The 23,413-nt window shown below is 35.9% G+C and overlaps 1 protein-coding gene across 2 annotated transcripts in view; it reads right to left on the reverse strand.

Moving 5' to 3' along the window:
- Positions 1-20,981, reverse strand: part of Aldh7A1 (aldehyde dehydrogenase 7 family member A1) — a 40,996-nt gene extending 20,015 nt beyond the window's left edge. Inside the window, exons 1-2 of one of the 2 annotated variants that reach the window (XM_076477042.1) lie at positions 20,500-20,981; positions 7,702-7,947 (exon numbers count right to left, since the gene is read on the reverse strand). In XM_076477042.1, the coding sequence (XP_076333157.1) occupies positions 7,702-7,947; positions 20,500-20,694 (441 nt within the window). In that variant the 5' untranslated portion in view covers positions 20,695-20,981. The remainder of the gene's footprint in view (positions 1-7,701; positions 7,948-20,499) is intronic. The other variant, XM_076477043.1, reaches the window with a different exon arrangement.
- Between the last annotated feature and the right edge of the window lie 2,432 nt (positions 20,982-23,413).

Genomic DNA, 23,413 nt, shown 5'->3' on the forward strand with positions numbered 1-23,413 from the left:
AGGAAGAATGAAAAACATGAAAAGACCAAAACAAGAGGAAAAGGATGTCCAAACAAGTTTGATGAAGAAAAGAAGGAGACATAGGTAATGGAAATTGTAGAGGACTCATGAGAGGAAATCAAGGTTGAGTCAGCCACCAAGAGAACTTGGCAGAGTAATGTGGATAAGAGAGATTATTTTGTTGAGAAAATGTAGAAGTGGGAAGGCATAATTATGAAGGCTCCTCCAACCCCTTGACATTCATGGCAAGCATCAGTAAGAGGTTCTAAGCCATGATTCTGCTCATAATAATAATGCTATGTAACAAAATTTTTACGTTTTCTTGTTCCTTGGCAGAAAGTGTTATTTCCCAATTGCTTATGCTTAATGTAAGTGGAAAAGACCTATTTTTTTCTTCAAACTTTGCTTTTGTGACCTGGGTAATGAAATTTTCAAATTTACCCATTTTTCAGAACATTCCAGGAAGATTCAGTGTCGAGTAGATGATAGAGAATTTTCTTGAACTTTCTAGAATGTTGTAGAAGAGGAGAAAGGTGTTGAACATCCATCCAGATTACAATTTCAGAGGTGTAACTGGTGAGAGAAACCCACACTACCCCAGCCAAATAGACCTCAAAGACTTGATCAGAAATCTTGGTCTACCAAAGTTGAATACCAAGCTTTTGACATCTTGGCTCAAGAAGTGGGATTTGTTAGATGAAAGTGTACAAGTTGCAAGTCAGAAAAAGCATCACCAACATTTTTCAATCTTCTTCACTCATCAAGATGGGCTCTGCTTCTACTACAATGTATTTGGTCAGTGAGAGGCAATTGGAATTGCCTGTAACCTAAATGAGTGGCACTTCCTCATTGATATCTCATCCAAAAGCCTCAAAGCTGTGTTGCTCTATAATGAGAATAAATATCCATCTCTTTCCCTGGCTCATTTGTTGCATCTCAAAGAGGAAACAACAACATCAACACCTTGCTAGAAGCCTTGAAGTATGATGAATGTGGCTGGGAGATTATTGGAGACTTCAAAATGGTGGCATTCCTGATGGGTCTCCAAGGAGGCTTTACCAAGTTTTCCTGTTATCTTTACCTTTTGGACAGCAGGGACATTACAGTGCACTACAACAGGAAAATCACTGGCCACAATGAACCGAGTTCTCTGTGGGGTGACACAATGTCAAGTGTGAGCCACTAGTGGACCTCCAGAAGGTGTTGTTCTCAACATAAAATTGGGTCTTATGAAACAATTTGTTACAGCTATAGATAAGGAGTCTGCAGCGTTCAAGTACCTTCAAGACGTCTGCCATAAGCTGTCTGAGGAAGCTTATTTATGAAGTATTATCCTTATAACATAAGGATATGTTATATTGTACCTAGTGAATGGTGATGCATCATACTGTTTTGATATTTAACAGTGAGAAAAGGAGGACAAGGGTACACAAATATAAGTTTTAGCAGGGAAGGAGTCATCTTTAGGTATGACAATTTTATTTTTATAACAGGTGGTTGGCCTTTTGAATTGGTTGCCTTCAGATGTCATAGTGGCAGTAAATGTGCATTTAACAAAAAGCTTGATAAATAAATGAATGATAATGGCAGAATTTAAGATTTTTTTAAATTTTAATTATTAATAGTTTTAGTTTACTTTAGGGGATGGAACAACATGTCTCATGTTTTTGCAAAATGTTATGTTAATATATGTACCATGACAAATGGTACAAGAAACATTGATCGCGAAGAAGTTCACCACCGATGATGACCACAAACCAGGAGAAGGATAATGACCTACAGGAACAAATGATACAGGAAGCATGAAGTCAGGTGCTTCCCATCTGCTACAATGTACAGATGACATTTTCAATGGGCTTCCATTGTCCCACATGGTGTATTCACTGGGACAAAAATAAAGAAGATCCTGGAGTGCACAGAATTCCCCAAGAAGCTCAGTAGAAAGTAAAAAAAAAGCTTGGGCAGCTTTGTCACAGTGGTTCAGGGCTTCTTAGGCAATCACAAGACAGAAAATTATGTGGAACTGGTTGAGATTCTGGTGAAGAACTACAGCAAAATTGGCAGCAGGATGTCCTTGAAAGTCCATACATTTGATGCTCATCTTGATAAATTCAAGGAGAGCATGGAAGCATACTCAGAGGAGCAAAGGCCACTACCAAGGAGTGTATAACAAAAACATGATGGGAGACTAGATTTGGGGGCTGATACATGAAAGTGATTTACATTACAGTCACAAATCTCAAAAACTACTCATTCTAAAGATTTTTGTATAACTTTAGTATAAATACATGTAAATCTTGATTCATATGTTGTTTTATTCAGTCCTTATGTAAGTTAAAATGTGCAAATTTGCCCTTGTTTATATAGAAAATAGGTTAATTTCTAAATTTCATTATCCAGGTCACAAAAGCAAAGCATGAAGAAAATAATGGCCATTTTTTGAACTTTTGCAACATAAGCAATTAAGAAATAATGCATACTATCCAAGAACAAATTTAAATTAAATATATTGATGTATTTTAAAATATAAGTAGTGATGCTTTTAGAAACTCAGGTATGCAATTTTCCCTTCCAAAAACAACTTCTAATAGTAGACTCCCAAAACAAGTAAAAGTATATTCCATTTTAGAAATTACAGATCCTGTGGGTAATACCTATTTTTGAATTCTGTCTTCCTAAACAGGTAAGGATAATACCATATTGTTACATAAGGGTAAATAATAATGCCTCTGAAAATATATGTTGCTAACATTTTTCTTAATAGAGTTTAAAAGTGAAATTTTTCAAAAACAATGTCATTAATATTTACAGTACCCCAGTGAGGAAACAATAAATTTTAATCTTTGTAAGTAGAGATATACAAGAGGTATATTTAATTAGTTAAATTGATTAGCGGGATAATGATTAAATTTATTAAATGGATAGCTTGCTCTGATCAAAAATTAGTATTAAAATTACCTACTGTAGGTTAAAGTATGTTTTGAAATTCAAGCACAAAAGTTATAATTTTCCTATACTGAAAATCTATTTCCAACAGACACTTAGCTCACAATATTAGCTATTTCCATTCAGTGTTGCTCTCTATATGCAAACTTATTCTTTATGCATGCCACAAGCCACCTGCTCCCCTTATTGGAATTACAAGATTCCAATAAGTCTCTCATGCAAGTTATGATGTGTCACCCTAACCAATGGTAGCATGACATGCACATGCGAAATATGTGACTCCCTCTACACTCCTCTGCAAAACCACCACTTTGAAGTTTGGCATAAGTTTTCAGCACCAGAGAAAAGGAGGGAGTGTGACTGAAGGTAAGTACATATCAGATATACATTTCCAGTACAGGAAAATTATAATTTCCAATACAGATAAGCTATAATCCCCCACTAAAGAGGAGAAAGGACCAGTACAAGATAAAGACCCACATCAATATGATGGTAGAATGAGGGTTCTCAAATGAAAGGGTGAAGTGCAGTTTAAAATCTCATTCTGTGGTATTGGTTATTTCAAATAGAAGGATATTCAACTACACCCACAGAACACCACCACCCTTCACTTTATTTGTGTGAAACATATTCAGCAGCATGCCTCCATGGTCAATCGCCCCAGTAGCTTGGGACTGGAAAGTGACATGGGCTTCCATACTTTACTTGAAACAAGGATGATGACAATGTGGTAGAGAGACTGGAAGAACCTCATCACTGCAGACAAAGCAATGGGTGACTACAAAACCTTATTTTGAAAATAAGCCCTTCCAAGTTATTCACCCTAGGCATGGCAGGGAAGTGCAGCAATCCCCTTCTACTTTACTCATGCAATTTATGGGTGGTACAGTCCATAATGTGCATCTTAAAGAAGCAAACTTTCATGAGGTTGTTCACATTTAAGTGATACTGTAGAACACCCCATCTCCATAGTGAGCATGCAAAACAATGGAAAGTGAAAGACATGGATGGATAGTGCAGATTTGTAGTTAAAGAATACCTTGTCAGGCACCACACATTACAGAACAGAATCCCTGAGATAAATAGTAGATATTGGAGAGAAAAACAAAAGTATGGAATAAAGCTGTCTGATATCCAGAGAACAAAGAGACTGAATATCCACATTCAAATAGTCATGTGAGAAATTCCACCACATAAGCTATGGAAGGCTTCTCAATGGGAAATACCTTGGTAATAAACCAACAGTGGAATACCTTCCACTTGCATTGGTAAGCATCTATGGGAGATGGACAGAGGAAACTAACAAACAAAAAAAGTGATTCATTGTCTAAAACCAGATCATTTTTGCCAAGGACCAGCTAAAAGCGAGGCATGAAAATGAGGGACATGAAGTTTGGGATGCAGGACAATGATCAAGGTTGACAAAGAAGTAAGAAAGTGAAAGAGGGATGGGGTGGAGAGAGCAACAGTCATTGTAACCTCTGAAATAAAAGCTGAGTTGGCCAATTGAAAGCAATAAAAGGACTCAACAATAAGTGGAGTGGATGAGAGAAATCACCAAATGAAGTAATTAGATAGGTGGCTACACATAAAGATACTTGTGTGACAAATACCAATCCTGGATAAAGATATTTATTGACAGAGCCTGTGGATGTAGTACAGGTAACCAAAAGAGATGTCATTTACTGTTGAGGCCTGACAAAGTTATCCATGTGGAGAGAACCCCATTAATTGCAAAGATCACTGAAAATGAGATATAATGCCAACTCCTGGGGATATACCTGGTTGGGTTGTGAAATACAATCCATGATCAGATTAAAAATATTTGATACAAGACATGCAATAAGGTAAATGTGATGTTCTGAGGCCTAGTATAATGGATCCAACATTCAGAACACATTGATCTTTAAGACCAGGTGTCTCCTAGGTGGTTGATATGTGTCTCCACTATAAAATTGTCCTAATGAACCATCACCAGACAATGCTGGGCAGGAAGGAAATGATGCAATGTCTGATGCTAGCCTAATGTTTGAAAACATTAACATGCAAAGTACTTTAGTCTGCAGTCTCATGGCCTAAAGTTTCCTGATAATTGACCCATGTTCCCTAAACCTAAGAGAATACAACCACAGGAATATACAGATCTACAGACATGGGTGGAAGAAGTGGAACACCCACCAACATATGTGCTTTGTCTAGCCACTAAAAAAGATCTCACAGAAAAGAAAAAGGGAAATGTGTGTCGAAAGAAGATCTCAAACAAGATTCTACTGCTTGTGAAACACCTGTTATGGGAATCTCATATGGGCACAACTTGAAAGGATCAGCAATGTTATGGAAGACCACATCTCAAAAGCTATAGAACATATTTACATAGGAAAATGTTGTAGACATCAAATTTTGTCATTTACAACTCTGGAGAAAATGCCCATCTCCTCATGAGAAAAGACTCTATTGTGATCTTGAGTAGCAGCATGAAGCAAAATAAATCTATTACTGACTGTCAATCCCAAGTTTTACTGGAAGCAACAAAACAGCAGGAATGGATAACAGATTTGGTTGCTCACTATAAAAGCAATTTCGAAGCCACTTCTGAAAGATGCTGGCTGGTCATAGGATCTTGAGGAGGGAAAGAAAGACAGAAATGAGTAACTGGAAGTAGGGAAAGAAACTGGATAACAAATTCTTCTCACAGAATCTAAAGCCCTCACTGATTATTGATAAAAGGATGACAGCAATGAAGAAACTTAAGCAGCCAAACCCTCAACAGACCCAAACCCAGTAGATAGTCACCAGTACTGTTGGCAACTGCTCAATAGGTTGGATGTACTGTTGAAGAATGTGATAAGAAATGCTCCAAGTAGAAGGAAAGGTAAAGTCATGGAAAGTTCAAGACATGGAAATGAGAATTGGAAGCATATGAGGCACTGACTGATAAAAATGGGCTACAATATTTATAGTGGTGTATCGATGATTGACCTATGCTACCCAATGCTAAAAAACTCAGGAACAGTATCAAAGACATTTTAATATCAGAAATGAGGTCATACATAAATCCTTGATATATAATAAGAGTAAATGGACCTAAGCAAATATGGCAACATCACAACCTGCAAGATCTCAACAGCAAAGAAACCATTTATATACTGCCAGAGCTGAAGTCGATATTCAGACTAAAGTGAAGGAGAGAAGGGAAAGGGTATCTGCAAGAAACCCCTCAGGATTTCTGTGTGTGGAGAGTATCAGACAGAAGGTGTATGGAAGAAAGATGCCATAAAAGGTTGGTAAGACATAGACAAGAATACTGGGCATGGGGGAAAGCATTTGATTTGGGAACTGCCTCCAAATAAGTAACAAGGAACTTAACAAATACTGACATAAAAATGGATAGTTTGCATGATGGTAAGAAAGAGCAAACTGATCAGAAGTCCTCTGGAACGTGTCATGGCAATCCCCTCACTTAACTACAAAACAAAATGATCAGCATGAATTTGACTACCAGGAGAGAGGTGAAAAAACACAAAAACAAGTGAGAAGATTGTTCAGGTAATAAGGAAGAATGAGGCAAACGATAAATTGGTGAAAAGGATAGAATATCACAAACTTGAAACATAAAATCCATAAAAATTGAATTAGGCCTAGGAGACTCCTCAGGTCGAAAAGATCAGAAAATTGTGGAGCTGGCTCATAAGGAGTCTGGGAACAGAGTTTGTCCCATGTAATTTTCCATCTACTGATGTGTAAAGGCAGATAAATCCATCACTGGGTACACCTGAGGTCTGAGAAAAAAAAGTGCTGGTTGCTGGCATAAACCTCAAAGTGGTAAGGTTAGCTTTGGATTTGTTTGTTTGTTTTTTTGGAATTTCGCACAAAGCTACTCGAGGGCTATCTGTGCTAGCCGTCCCTAAAGCAGTGTAAGACTAGAGGGAAGGCAGCTAGTCATCACCACCCACCGCCAACTCTGGCTACTCTTTTAACGAATAGTGGGATTGACCACATTATACACCCCACGGCTGGAAGCATGTGGTAAGGTTACGCTTACGCTAGGCCATGCCGTTAGACTTTGGAATTCATTCTACGGAAAAGATTCACTAAAGTGAAATGAAGAAATACAGTGACTGGAATTAAATGATAAATAACAATATAGGAATTGGGTTAAATGAAACTGAATTAAGGTAAAATAACTACTTCATGAAAAAAAAAAGTCAAACATGAAGCATCGAGCACAAAGAACTAATCTTGTGGGAAGGTAAGTACGTACTGTATCAAAATTCTGTTTTCCTAAGCAATGTCATTAAGCTACCAATATCTTCTAAGACAAAGATGCAGTATGAAAACAAAACAATAAAATTGTGTGCTACATCGTAACCCTTAAGTGGCCATCATCAATTGATGTTGTGACCTACAACACTCCTGCTGTTTGAGGGTTAAACTTCTAAAGAACAAATATTTCACAAATAAATAAATATATATATATAAATCCACTGTCTCTAGTACCAACTTTGGAATGCAACTGAAAATGTTTTAAAGTTAATTGCAATTAAAGTTGTCTCATTACACTATGTTACTGATATTCTTCAAAACTCATATCACCCATATGCATGAGTGTGATAATAATAAGTTTTTTACATTAACACACAAAAATGCATACAACTTGTGTTCTGTAATAACACACACAACTTAATTAAAAATAAGAACTTAATACGACTATTACACTCAACTATAAAATGAGCAGTATGTTATACCAATACATACCTCACCTTCTCCCTCAGGCAAAATCTTACCCATCTCCAAAGAAACTAATTTTCCCAATTGGGCTTTTTTCTGCCTCAGTGCTTGACCAATTTGCCTTACAATCTCTCCACGGTAAGGTGGTGGCAGATCTGCCCAAACCTCCCATGCTTTCTGTGTTGCTTGTACAGTTTCATCATAATCTTTTATATTACCTTGAACAACTTCAGCAATTGGCTGATTATTTGCTGGACACACAGACTGAATCACCTGACAAAAAAAAAATTCACATTTTTTATATTGATGTTCAATGACAGTTGTTTTGTACTTCTCAAACTTTTAAGTGTACTGTCAGTGCTAATAATTCATAGAACCTTTACAGATTGCATTTGGATTTTAGACGAAGAAGAAAACAGCATCTTCAGTAGCTGGCAATTTTGCCCAAGAAAAGTCTAAATGAAAGAAAGTATAAATGTATATTCAAAACTATATTAAAAGTAATCAATATAAAATACCACAAATAATTTTTAAGTTAGTCAGAAAAAACTAACTTTAGTTTATTTTTAAACTTTTCCTAGAAAACTTTAAAAGTATTAACCATATACATACACAATTATTGCCTGATAAAAACTCCAGTAAGTAGGCCATAAGCTTGCAAATAAAAATATTTTAACATAGAAAAAAGCCATTTGTATTTCTACATATCTTATCCTTTTTTTAAGAAAGTAAGAGAAGGATATTTAATTAGCTATACTCATTACCAGGTTGATTGTTAGTTTTGCTTAAAGTAGTAAAGATTATTATTGAAAGGAGTGTATTGTTTAAATAATTAACTGCTCCCTTGAATGAACAAAAGCTCCAAGTTACAGGTTGAAATAATGAAAGTTTAGACAAAAAATAAAATAATGATAATTATAGGCATCATTTATCTTCATACATCTGTGGTTGAAGCTTTGATGAGAAGGGCTTCCTTAAATTTTTTATTAGTGCACTTTATGACTGGTAAGGATTTGTACAGGGAATGCTAGAATCATCAAGTGTTATTTGTCCATGATTTGATAAAAAAATTATCTGCAGCTGAATTGTTGTTGTTTATAAAGACAGTCAATGTATTCTCCTATCCTTGTGTGCAGGGTTCCACTGATGTTCGATGTTATACTTAAATTGGTAAGCAATACTGAAAACAAGACATTTACCTTTAGACTGCAAATACACATTTTTAAGGTTGGACCTAGCCATTTTAAAACTTTAATTGGCAGTTGAGATTTCCTGATTATAATTGTTATTCTCTTGGAGATAGTCAATTAGACATACCATAAAAGTACTCATTTTTTTACTCTTTTAAAAATTGTATTTTTACTCTTGGAGACGTGACAAATATTTGCATGTCCTAGCCCTTAACAATTTGTTCAATGCAAACAGGTTGATGTTCATTGGACTTTGATTTTAGTACTGATCATGTAATATTTAATAGAGTTGCAAATGATTCTTTTTAATTTTCAAATAATTGCACCTTGCTTGGAAGTTTTTGGGTGACAAGAAATGAAAATAAAACACAGGTTTTCTAGTTGGTTTGTAAAACAAGATAGACTATATATTACTGTCATTATCAATCCATATGTTAGCACCAAGAAAACCCATACTCCTCTTGTCAATTGAATGATTCAGAGTGATTTGTATGTAAGGTTCTATGGGACTTAGAAAGTCTATAAATTTTAATAAAGTAAAAAGGCCATGGTTCCACAGTGTGAACATTTCATTAGTTTATCTAAATCAGAGATCAGGGACAATGTTAATACCTCAATGTTACGTATCAGATATCACTGTTTCAAAAATTTGTATGAATATTATGACATAAGTAGCACATTTTGTTTTCCTTTGAAATACCAATTAGTTATGGATATAGTTTGCTGTAAAAATGAAAACATACATTGTGAAGGATGAAATTCAAGATATCTGCAGTAACGTCTACTGCCAGTATGTGTATGTATAACTACAGATAAATGATGATAAAAAAATAAAATGACACATAAAGATGAAGACTTTGTGTAATTTATTTTGTGCAAATTTTTCAAGCAAATGGCCATCATTAGTCTTTAAAGACCATGTTACAATGGATTTAGGCTAGAAATAACCATTAATGGTTTAGTAATGGCACAAAAACTGTATGCATAATCCAAGACAATTTTTCAGTAGCACTGCCATATGCCATATGGGTATTCATACCATATTTGGCTTATATGCTTTTGGTAAATGGTGTAATTCTGGAAAAAGTTTAGTCAGAACCTCTTGCTAACAGTGAGAATTTTATACCACTGAGTTCCCTAAGAGTACAAGCCTTCCTTGTCTATGTTTAGCTGTAAACATGATATAATATTTAGAGACAACAAGAATTCATCTAAGCTGTCCCACCCTCTAAACTAAAACTATTAAACAAACAGATCTCATACACAGCTCCTATTATTCATATAGTTATAAGTTTTCTCTTAAATTCCTTTAAATTTACTGCTTCCATAACATTCAAAGGCCAACCACAATGTTAGAAGATTGGTTGGTTGATTTAGTGTTTAATGACATAAAACAGCTAGGCTATCTGTGTCAAACATCCGGTAAAATGTTAAAAAAAGTAAATTGAGTAAAATTCATAAACAGAAATTAAGGTAAAACAAAACAAAGTTTAAAAAAACAACAACACATAAATAGCATAAAAACCAATGTTTACATCTAGTTGACAACATTAAGAGAAAAACTACAGTAATTCAAGTTGTGAAGGACTTTTTGTAGCATGACTGTAATAATCATAACTCACCAGGAAGACTAACAGGTAAGTACAAAAACCACTGTCAATCACCTGAAGTTGGCCTTTCCAGTCCTGGTTCTGAGTTATTTGATGTTAAGGCCATTTTCAAAAAGAAAAGTAATAAAAAAGTTTTAAAAGACATATAGCAAAATTATAATAATAACTTGCCAGGATGATTAACAGGTAGTTCAAATGGCAGCGTTAGTCACCTGAAGTTGGCCTTCCCAGTCTTGGTTTGGAGTCATTTAATGTTGCAGCCAGTTACTAATTTCAAATCAAACTAGATGAACTGTGATTTTTAAAAGAGAGCCACATTAAAAAGATGTAAAGTATAAATTAAAAATCTTAAATGGCATTAAAAACATTAATGGCCTTTAAAAAACTAAAAACATTACCAAGTTGGATAGTGTCACTATCACCAATAACACTGTCTAATGTTATGGACAGAATATGTTTAAAATGGTGTCATCGTTGAGAGTCATAACGAAGACAAGAAAGTAAAATGTGGCTTATTGTAATTTGAGTGTTACACAAACCACACACTGATGCATCAGTTCCAGATAAGAGAAAACAATGAGTTAAAAAACTGTGACCAATGCATAATCTAATTAAAACAACTTCTTTCTGATCCTTACAGAAGCAAGATGGCCAAAGTCCAATATAGGGTTTCATTTGGAAAAGCTTGTCTTCACGTTGTTCACTCCAAGTCGACTGCCAGCTGGCATGGAGCTGAGCCTTGAATACAGGACCATAGTCCATGTACAGGACAGGCACAACTGTGATAGTGCCAGAGCAAATAGACTTAGTGTGTTGGCAAGCTTGTTCCCGCAAATACCAACATGGCCTGATATCCAGAGAAACAGGATAGAAGTAGATGTTAAAGAGAAATGGGTCAGTTGGTTTTGAATATCGTAGAGAACAAGGTGTAAACCAACATGAAGCGATTCCAGGGCCAGTAGAGAACTAAGCAAGTCGATATAAATAGTGCAGTTTGAGTACTGCTTAGCTTCTATGTGATCCACGGCAAGAGAAATGGCATACAGTTCAGCAGTGAACACAGAAACTGTAGAGGGGATTCTACATACAACCACTGAACTACAACAAACCATGGCAGAGCCCACACAGTCACCTGATTTTGAACCATCTCTATAAACAGGAATGGAAGGATGGTTCAAAAGATGTTCAGCAAATAGCAGACAGTATTTCTAATCAGGAGTATCTACTCTTCTCAGATGACTTAAAGATTGGTCACAATTGGAGACTGTAAGAAGCCATGGTGTGATGGGCTGACCAGTGGATATAGCAATGTTATCTAAAGACAGATCCATTTCATCCAATTGTGCCTGGATATGAAGGCCAAAAGGAGCAATGGCAGATCGTCTGTTCTGAAAAAGTATGGACCACCAAGGAAGGAAAACACAACCCCAGGTGGGAAGCTTTGGTAAAGAATTAAGTTTCGAAGCATATAGTAAAGACACTTGCAAACGGAGGAGGTGCAAAGAGGGTTCTTGAGACTCTATGTATAAGCTCTGAACTGGGGGTGTGCAGAAAAACCCTGTGCAAACTGAAGTCCTTGATAATGAATAGGATCTAGCATCTTTAAGGCCAATGGTCTGGCAGAGCCAGAGACCAGTGATCCATAGTCAAGTTTCAATCGAATAAGAGCATTATATATCTTTAGCACAGAACATCGATCTGCTCCCCAAGTGGTGGAAGAGAGGGCACAGAGGATGTTCAGTGCTCTTGTACATTTGACCCATAGCTGCTTGATGTGTGGTATAAAGGTCAGCTTACAGTCAAAGATAAGCCCCAAGAACTTTGTCTCGGGGATCACAGGCAGCATAACTGCACCAATACAGAGTTCAGGATCAGGGTGAATACCCCGTTGGCAGCAAAAAAGCATGCAAACTGTTTTAGAGAGAGAGAAGTTAAAGCCATTTACTGTGGTCCACTTCAGTAAACGATTGAGGGCAGTCTGTAGCTGCTGCTCAATATACCTCATGTTCGACGACTGACATGAGATGTGAAAGTCGTTGACATATAGGCTGTTTGAAATAGTAAGAGGGAGTTGTCCAGTGATGGCATTAATCTTTATACTGAAAAGAGTGAAACTCAAAACACAGCCCCGAGGGACTCCAATTTCCTGCAGGAAAAAATGGGAAAGTGTCGAACCCACTCAAACTTGGAATTGCTTGCTCACAAAAGTCCTCGTTGTACCATAAGCCTTCTCAAGGTCATAGAATAGTGACATAAGATGTTATCACTTGAGAAAGGCTTCTCTGATTGGCATTTCAAGTCAAATCAGGTGGTCCATAGTGGAGCACTGTTTTCAGAATCCAGACCAGGTGGGTGAGAGGAGGTTGTTTGATTCGAGGAACCAAACAAGATGAGCATTAACCACCCTCTCTAAGGTCTTACAGAGACAGCTCATCAAAGCAATTGGATGGTTGTTTGAAGAAATCTTGGGATCCTTCCCAGCCTTTGAGAAAGGCAGGACAATAGCCTAGTGCCAGGTATCAAGAAAAACATTCTCCTGCCAGATCCAGTTAAAAACAATCAGAAGAACAGCAAGAGATAGATGGCACAGCATTTCATAGTGTACATCATCATGTCCAACCAATGTACTGCCAGACTGAAGTAGGGCCAGTATGAGTTCCACCTCTAAAAGGGATGATTATAGTCATAGAGACAATGATCTCGAAAGGAAAGAGGTATTTGTTCTGTCTGAGTCTTGATGGCTAAGAAGGTGGAAGGAGAAGCAGAAGTGCTAGATACCCAGCAAAAGCTTTTACCCAGAGTATCGGCAATGCTCCAGGTATCAACTACTTCCTGGCCCTCAGAGAGCAAGATCAAAAGGGGGACAGAATTACATTGCCCACTAATCTTTCAAATCTTGTAACATATTACTTTGGAACTAGTGGTAGAAGATATACTGGTTGTGAACTTAATCCAAGACTCCTTCTGGCTTTGACATCTTACCCACAGAGCATGTGCACGGGCCCGCTGGAAAGCGATAAGGTTTGAAAGTGTGGGATATCTACGGAAAGTATCTCAGGCCTATTTTTCAGCCTTCCATGCCAAGTGGTAGGAAGGATTTCACCATGAACGAGGATATAGTGGAAAACGTGTTGAGGTTTTAGGAATATATTGAGCATCTGCTTGTATAATACAGTCAGTTACTGCTGCCACACAATCGTCTATTTATGGCTTACAGACGATGGCAGAATCAAGTTCTGCGAAATCAGTGAAAGAGGGCTAGTTTGCCTCATCCAACTTCCATCGGGGCACGCAGGTTGGGTGAAATCAACCATGGCCAGTCTCTCTCAAGATCATAGGAAAATGATCACTGCCTCGTGGATTACGGCCAACCCTCCATGAAAAATGGGAGAATAATGAAGGGGAGCAAATTGAGAGATCAATAGCAGTAAAGGACTGACTAGTTGCATGGAAATAAGTAGAAGAACCAGTATTGAAAAGAGAAAAGTTGTGATCAGAGAGCATATGCTCTACAGAGTGACCCCACCTATCAATATCAGCACTTCCCCAGAGGGGATGATGTCCATTAAAGTCCCCCAGGATGAAAAAAGGAGATGGCAACTGTTCAATGAGAGCATCAAAGTCTGATTGATAATATATCTCTCCAGGCAACAGGTAGAGAGAACAAACAGTGATGGTATGACCCAAGGAAACACGGATGACTATAGCCTCCAATTGTGTGTCAAGTGGCAAAGACAGGGTGGGCACATGCTGATCAACCATATCAACCTGTATCGGCAGGTTTCAGAAATGTTTCCTGTAAGGAAAGACATACAGGATGGTAGGAAGCAATCAGTGTTTTGATGTCATCCAGATTAGAATGTAAACCTTGAAAGTTCCATTGTATCAGAGTGGCCATTTTTATTTAAGTGTAGGTGAGTTGGGTGGAGAATCCTTCTGTTTACGACCATGTCTTTTTTCCTTACTGTCCTTATTCAAAGGAGATCTATGATCTCCATGGATCATGCCCTGGGTCAATTGGGCAAGTCTTTGCTGTTGGAAGGGAATTCCAGTGACTGAGGACATGAACGAATGATTGTATTGCATCTTGGGGTGGATGAAAAAGATGTATCCAAGAAAATGCCTATACCTGGGATAGAATGTGGATTTTGGGGTTTGTTGGACTGTATGTAAGGGACAGAGATAGGTGTTGAAGTTGATTCATCAACTTTTTTAACCATAGAGGTCAAAAGACTTTTCATTTGTTTGGAGGCACAGAGAGATCTGTCTGCACTCCCACTGTAGTTGAGGAACAAAGCGCAGCAGCATACGTCTAATGTGAGGTGGTGGACAGCAATGTTAGAGCCTTAAGATAAGTAATGTCATGAATTGTTTTCAAACACTGCACCTCTTTTACTTCCAACCATTTAGGGCAAAAACAAAAGTAGGATGGATGAAAGCCATTGCAATTGATGCAATGAGGGGTTTCACACTCATAAGCATCATGGTCCTTGCCACTGCAATGGGCACACGTCAAGGAACCACAACATGACATCTTTGAGAGACTGCACTGTTGACATTGGAAACGTTGGAAAGGGTTTGGAATGTATGGCCATACTCTGCAATTAAGATAACCTGCCTTGATGGTAGCAGGCGGACATGATAACGTAAATGTGAGAATGAGAACATTTGTCTGCACCATAATTCCATCTCTGCGAGTAAATATATGCCTCACTGTAAAAACTCCTTGGGTGGAGAAACCAGCAAGAAGCTCTGACTCTGGTATGTTCTTCAAATCCCTCTCAACAATACTCCTCGTGATGAATTCAAAGTAGCATAAGGTGTAATCTTAATAGATATATCCTGAATTGCCTATGAATGCAAGAGGAGTTTACTGTGTTGAGATGTGGATGTTTCCACCAATATGTCATCAGATCGAAGCTTCTGTAATGACTTTGAAGAGCCAGCAAGTTCCTCTAGTCCCTTCTGAATGAAAAAGGGAGACATTTGCCCTAAAGGTTTGTCTGAAAGTGAGTGCATATAAGAAAATAAGAAAATGAGGTACAACAGGTGGTACGGATGGTGATGATTGCTGCTCAGAATCTTGAAGATGTAGTCATTTACCTATAGACTGTTTTTCACTATTTTATTAAGATTTTTAATTGGAGTATCCATAATAAAAAAAGGGAAATTTTGGTGCCCACTGACCCAATCCACCATGGAGCCCTACGAGTGGATGCACTTCAATGTCAAACAAGGACACTGCAACAACGCCAGGGTTTCGTGAGCACTATACCCAAATACCAGCATCAGATACAATGTCCACAACACCTGCTGAGAACATCCAACACTGGTACTTGGTTGACCCTAGCCCAAGTGGTACAGCCAATTGACCCAAGGGGGTCCACCCCAAGGCTGCCCGTCTAAAGGATTTCCATGCTAAAATGGTGTGTTAGAGTTGGACCCCTCAACCACTAGGATCCTCTCCTCCCCTTTATGGGTTGCCACACACAGCAAACACATGGGTGGATGTTTAGATCTTACAGGAGGTGAACTAAAAGAACAGAACCTTTCCTGGGAGGTCTCCTTACCATGTACCAGAATCAACACTGAGAGGTTGTTAGAAGAATAAAACTGTCTTAGATGAAGATGACAACCACCCTGCCAAAACTCTATGTCTCTTATTCCTACCAATTTCATTATGAAGTATGAAAAAAGATCATGTATTAATACTATCAATTCTTTTAATACTCTTATTCCTTTCACAGCAGCTTCGTGTAATTTACGGTACTTGATTTACAAATTTTATTTATGCAACAATACATGTGGTAACTCTGAAATTTCATAATGTATCCATTCAAAAATTGGCAAGATTTTCCTAAAGATCGTATCTTGTATACAAAAACTAGCACCATTATAATTCTTTTTACTCAGAAATATGTTATTTAACTCTAATAGTTATTTACACTCAAACCGTGAATAGTTTAAGTGCAAGGTGATTTTCATTTTAACTATAAAAACAAGTTTATTTATCTTATACCTTTCATATTTCATTTGCATAACCTCTAAAACTTCCTAAATTCATATCAAAAGTTTCTAGGGTAACTTTTTTTCATTTTCCTTACCATATCAGTAACTAGCTGTTATCATCTATATTATCTACAATAAAATGAATAAAAACTAAAAAACAGTATAAAAAAGTACATACATATAATTTAATTTTCAAAAATACCTAGAATTCCTTTTGTTAAATTCATAATTTCAGTTTTTTTCCTTTTCTCATATAGTTATTTTTTAATATTTTAAATCAAATTTAACTAAATTATATAATAATACCTAAATATAATTTAATTGTATCTCTAACTATAACATTTTCAGATACAAAACAACTGTAAGTACTATAGTTGATCAATCACCCAACAATACTACAGTCAGTTACACATAATTATGACAACAACTGCAAGTTAATTTCAAAATAATCACAACTGGATTATTGTGTAAAATGAGTTCTTTCCATACATGATATATATACATGTGTATGTAGGATCTACACGTTGGCTATAAAACTGAAACAAACAGTTACATGGCAGCTGTCAGAGGTTGAAAATATGTACTATTTGTTTCTACTGCATTCATCCAGTGAACTTTGAAATTAATGAGTCAAAACTAAGCAACTTATTACCTAAATATACTTATATTAAACTACCATTGTACTACAAAAATACAGAAAACCAAAGCAAAGAATTTTCATTGCTCATTGGCCACATCTGAAGATTTAAGTAGTTTTAAAGCTTTATTATGAAACAAAGAACTCAAAATATAGATAAAACTTTGAATCATAACATCTCTTTCAAAGTCATAGTCAATGGAACTGCTGGTGATAACAAATCCAATGTCAAGAAACATGGCAAAACTTTGAACATGTAGTGGTATGATCAGGTAAAGGACAAGAAATTGAAGGGCAAAAACTCTTATGGGAAAGGTCACAAGATCAGAATGAGACCAACCAGCAACCAAATATTAAAATGTTGAATGTGATCTCACAGATTCCACATAGTTCAACTTCAGTAAGATTTCCTCAAACCAACCACTGAAGAAAAAGAATTATCTGTATATCTAAAAAAAATGACCTATATGAAAAGCAGAACATATAAAATGTATTCCTCTGCATGCAAAATACATAAGATTGTACAGTCACTAATATATTTCCACAACATTTCTCTAACAGGCAATTGCTGCCAATTTTATAGTCAACTCAAGGTTACTGTTGTATTTTGATGCTATATTCTACACCTCTGGCTTTTTACAGTGAAATAATCTCTCATAAATATTAAAATAAAATATTTTTCAAGATCCCATTATCTTGTTTTGTATGGAGTCTTGATATAGATTAATGTTGTTTTTTTTTCTAGTCTATCTGAATTCACTGTGATGTTAAAATATTTGTTGAACAAACTTCACTGTTGTTTGGATAATTTGTTTTTCTGAGTGTAAAGATTATGTTGATCAAACATACTATATAAAGTTTTCCTTTCGGGTAAGTGCATCTGCTTTGATGTTTGTTTTGTATGCATGTACATACAATAGAATTAAGATTGGTTTCAGATCTGGAAAGTTTTTCTGTACATACGGATAGGTGCATTTATGTGCCTGCAAATTTGGAAGCAGTTTTAAATTTGTTAAATACAACATATTTAATATTTGTGTATTTTACTCACCTTGTGCATACAGCAATATGATTATTACCATACAGGCGTGGCTCTCATTTTCTAAATTCTTTAGGGTTGTAGTTTTTGTCACATCTTAGACATCATGGTTTAGAATGACAAGTCCTGATGGTACTTAAAACCTCTGAAAACTACAACATTGCCTAATAGGGTTACTGACAGCTCTACATTCTTATATTTTGTAATACCTGTACCAAAGATGCAGTCCAGAGGACATTGCTTGTTCTATCTTCTGATTCTACACCTATTTTTCATTAGAGATGTACAGGTGATAGTTTTGTGAAGAAAAGTTTTGATCAGTGTGTTGTTGTGATATTTTGTGTATTTAATTATTCTTGTATTTCTTTATTGGTCATGTTTGTTGGTCATTCCTAATTATTGAATAGTGAATTTTTTGTAAGTGTATTTTGATGTTTGAACTACGAAAGGTATTTGCATGTCAGATATCCATAAGCATGAGATAATTTTTAGAATTTAGGTGTTTTGCAAGAACACTTCTCTTAGGAAATCACTTGATTTCTTTGACCTGTACTCTAGGTTTAAATTTTAATGTTTCTTTTACTAAATCAGATACACTAAAAGCATTTGATACTAATTCTATGGTAACAGCTGATTGGTGGTATTACTGTTGGTCTTTATGGTGTATTTAATACAGTATTTATTTGTCCTCAGGTACTGGTATTGTTAATAGTTTGTGTCTGTGGCTGCTGTAGTTTACACTTGTTTTTCAACAACTGTTTTATAGTTTGTTTGTTTGTTTGGAAATTTCGCACAAAGCTACTCGAGGGCTATCTGTGCTAGCCGTCCCTAATTTAGCAGTGTAAGACTAGAGGGAAGGCAGCTAGTCATCACCACCCACCGCCAACTCTTGGGCTACTCTTTACCAACGAATAGTGGGATTGACCGTAACATTATACACCCCCACGGCTGGGAGGGCGAGCATATTTAGCGCGACGCGGGTGCGAACCCGCGACCCTCGGATTACGAGTCGCACGCCTTACGCGCTAGGCCATGCCGGGCCCTGTTTTATAGGACTTGCTATCTAACTCTGTTATATCCAGATGTTTGGGTATTTTAGTTATTTTTTTAGAAAATCATCAATTTCCCTCTTAACCTTGTGTCCAAAAGTGTGGGTTAAATTGTGGACATAAAGTTTTACAGTGCCTTTTAATATGTAATCATGCTTTAAAGCCAGAGTTATCATATATTCATTTCACTCTACATTACTCATTCAGCAAGGTTTTAGTAAATACTAGTTATAACAGATAGGGATACAGAAATAAAAACCTAAATATGCATTTAAGGGGTTCTAGAGGTCATACAAATGCAACAGAAAACTGTGCAATGGCCAAAAATATTTCTGTCATTCATATGAACATCACCATCTATTCCAACTAGTCAGAGTCCAAGTCAAACTTATATCAACAATTCACAAACAAATATTGAATATAAATACTTTTGTAACAAATTCAATTATTTTAAGTACAAACAGACTTGTACAATCTACTGTTACTAAAAACTTGTTTCATTTCCTGCAGATACACTTAGTAAATTTGGAATTATAGTCAAAATAGCTTCACAGTTATGGGTTCAATCAAATGGACTGACCCTGTGGACATTCAGAACAAAGTTTTGTTTACTGCTCACCACTACTGAAGACAGCCACATGAACAAAACTCATCTTATGATATTTGTAGAAGAGTAGATATAGAATAAAAGGTCATGATAAATCTACATTATTTGTTTGAAAAATGAAATTAGTGGGGGGTATAGTTTATTTTGTTATCCTCATTATTTCTTATTTATGCAAAGGATTTGAGTACCTACTCACAAATACACAGGTAGAAAGTTCTATATTATAACTTTAAAGTTATACGTTAGCCTAGGATTACGAGTGACTGTTACAAATGATTGAAACAATTATGTATTACTTAGTTACACGCAACAGTAATTTTTCCGAGTCTATTACAGGTTACATAATTGTACCCTCGAAATATGGTAAACAAAGAACAGTATTTTATATTAAGTTCATGGCTAATAATCTCTTTGGTCTGAATCATAAATGAGTTTCATCCAACTTCATTGTGAAGTTTAACCTTGTAACTAAATACAAGTTAATTATTTTACAGTAACTTAAACTACTGAAACTCATCTGCGTGTACACTCATTCATTATTCCGTTTTATTTTAATATTAATAATAAACGATTATAGTAGTATTAGCAAAATTACTCTTATTCTTGGTCTTACTCAAGTGTAAAGGTCAGGCAATATACAACGTAAAGCTATTAATATGATTATGAAAAATACGAACAGTTTACCTCTCCATTTCCACTCCATTTGCCGTTGTAAACCCCGAGATTTTTTTCTTCTAATCCTAGCTCTTTTAAGAAAGAAAACTTCGGCTCTTCTATTAGAAACAAGCTAGACGAAGACATTGTTTTCGATATTACGAACCGGTGAGCAAACTTTCTAGATAAAGCAAGAAATCTTGATGATGTGGAAAAGATAATCATTCCGCCTAGAACCACTGATTATCAGAAACAAATCTCGAGTATGGATGAAGGCTCTAAGTACACACGTAGCGGTGTAACGAAATATTGTGATATATATTATTATAAATAATTATTCATCTTTAGCATTACAACTTGTAAGAACAAATATTATATAACTGCATTTCTTTTGTTGTAAAAGTCGCATTTTTGTATATTGAATCAAAAATCGATAAATAGAATAATTTCATTTATTATAGATGTTGCTTCTTTAGAATGTTTTAAATACATATTTTTAACTCTTGGAGGGTATTTTAATCCTTAAAAATTAAGTTTTATTAGAAACGCACTATAATTTATATTTTTATTTAAGAAGTTATATTTGTTGTATTGATGCAGCTTTTCTTTTGCAATTGGACATCCATCTCAAATTTGCATACATGATCTCATGATGAAAGAGAAAGTTTTATTAATTATTTATATTTGTTTGTTTGTTTTAAATTTCGCGCAGAGCTACACAAGGGTTATCTGAGCTAGCCGTTCCTAATTTAGCAGCGTAAGACAAGAGGGAAGGCAGCTAGTCATCACCACCCATCGCCAACTCTTAGGCTACTCTTTTACCAACGAATAATAGGATTGACCGTGATATTGTAACGCCCCCGTCGCACCAAGCATGCTCGCCGTTTCAGCTGTGATGTATATAAAATGAGTTATATAAAGTTGGTTGGTTGGTTGGTTGGTTTTTTTTTAAATTCGCACAAAGCTTCTCGAGGGCTATCAGTGCTAGCTGTCCCTAATTCAGCAGTGTAAGACTAGAGGGAAGGCAGCTAGTCATCACCACCCACCGCCAACTCTTGGGCTACTCTTTTACCAACGAATAATGGGATTGACCGTTACATTATAACCTTATAACAATATAAGACCTTATGTACTCTATTTCATGAATTATATAGTTTATGTGAAAATGTTAGAAATAAGGAAGTTCATAAACGGTAGCTGCAACAGGGATAGAGAACTGCACTTTTACAAGTCATAGAAATTGTATAATGAGTTTCGTATTTCCATATATTTAGCAAATATTATGTATACTTAGCACTATTTATGAAGGCATTGCTTCGCATTATTGCACAGCAAGTAGCATCTAAGCTAGCTATAAGACCTTTAATTGTTCTTCCCATAGCTTTTTGTTGTTTTTGTATTTGGTATCAAATGAGTGGTTAAATCAGTATTCAAATGGTTTATCATTGTAGGTGAGACTTCATGACAGCAGTATTTCCAATGTCCAGGTATTTTGTCAATGGTCAAATGTTCACCTGCTGGAGAAAAAAAGACTCTCTGCATTTTAATACTACTGATCCAGAATCGTTGTACTTATAAGTCATATTTTTGCAAATTGTTATCTAACGTTGTGATATCTTCGACTACTACAACGTTCATAAGCCATTTCATGAAGCGTGATCTACTCTAGCAGTAAATTTCAGACAATTTTTAGAAAAAATGCTTAACAAATACTTTAACTATTTGCAAACACTTTTCTCTTTTGTCAAGAAAGAGTGTTCAACATATATTAGCATTCAGTTCAGATCTGTATATTACACACGATAACATTTTTTGTTTTTTCCAAGGTCGTTGTAACCTGAATACAGGATGAACAAATCACCACCTGTCAAATAAGCTAACATTGGTGGATAAAACAAATCTCGTCTTAGCGACAAGAAGAAGATTTCGCTGTCCCCAGTATATATAAAATGGTATTCAATCTTAAATCAGTGTCAAACGTGGTGCTGCTATAGTAGGAAAGGTGGCCACAAAGTGTTAAAAATATGGTGCAAAGCAAAGAGAAAATTTCTCTAGTTTCGGTTTCAGTACTTCTTGCTGAAAAGATTGAATAAAAGTGACCTGGTTTTCAACTGTAGTTTGAAACGTGCAACTAACTAAAAGATATTAATAAAATAATATGTTTTAAATAGATATGAAAGTGCACAGGCAATTTAAACAATAAATATTTTCAGCTAAATGATCAATTTATTATCATCAAAATACATTATTATAGAAAATTCAAACGCAACCAAACAATATCTACAATTATTTAGTATCTCCTTCAAATTGAACAGTGCACATTGTTTTTATGCCACCATAAGCTTATGAATGTATCATTTTGAAATGTTGTTCCACATATCTTGAATTCCTCAAAATAATTTATCAAAATTGATTGGTTGCCGTTGGACCTTCTCAATGTTCATAAAATCAAATTCATCTTTAATAATTTTAATATTGGGACTTTGTGAAAGTCAGGTCTGTGTGTGTTTTGCGTAATGTCAAAGCCATGTATGGCTATTTGCTGTGTACTATAAGGGGAATACACACTCGTGAATTTAGCGTTGTCAATCCGTAGATTTGCCGTTTCCCCACTGAGGGACCTGCAGTCAAAATATGGTTGCGAGTGTTCCACCAGCTTTTCCTACTTCTAGATATAATTTTCTACATTTTTGCACCTTTTATATCACTGTTTTGATAGAAAACAAATTATATATAATACACTTTCCCTGAGGGTGCGTGTTTGTGTGCTTTCTTATAGCAAAGCCACATCGGACTATCTGCTCAGCCCACCGAAGGGAATCGCACTCCTGATTGTTGCGCTGTAAATCCGAAGACATACCGCTGTACTAGCGGGGGACTTTCCCTGAGGGAATGACATGTTGGATAAAAATTTTCTTGTCCCTGGTTGAAGCTAGCGTGAAAT

The sequence above is a fragment of the Tachypleus tridentatus genome, chromosome 13, assembly GCF_004210375.1.
Source record: "Tachypleus tridentatus isolate NWPU-2018 chromosome 13, ASM421037v1, whole genome shotgun sequence".
NCBI classification, from domain to species: Eukaryota; Metazoa; Arthropoda; class Merostomata; order Xiphosura; family Limulidae; genus Tachypleus; species Tachypleus tridentatus.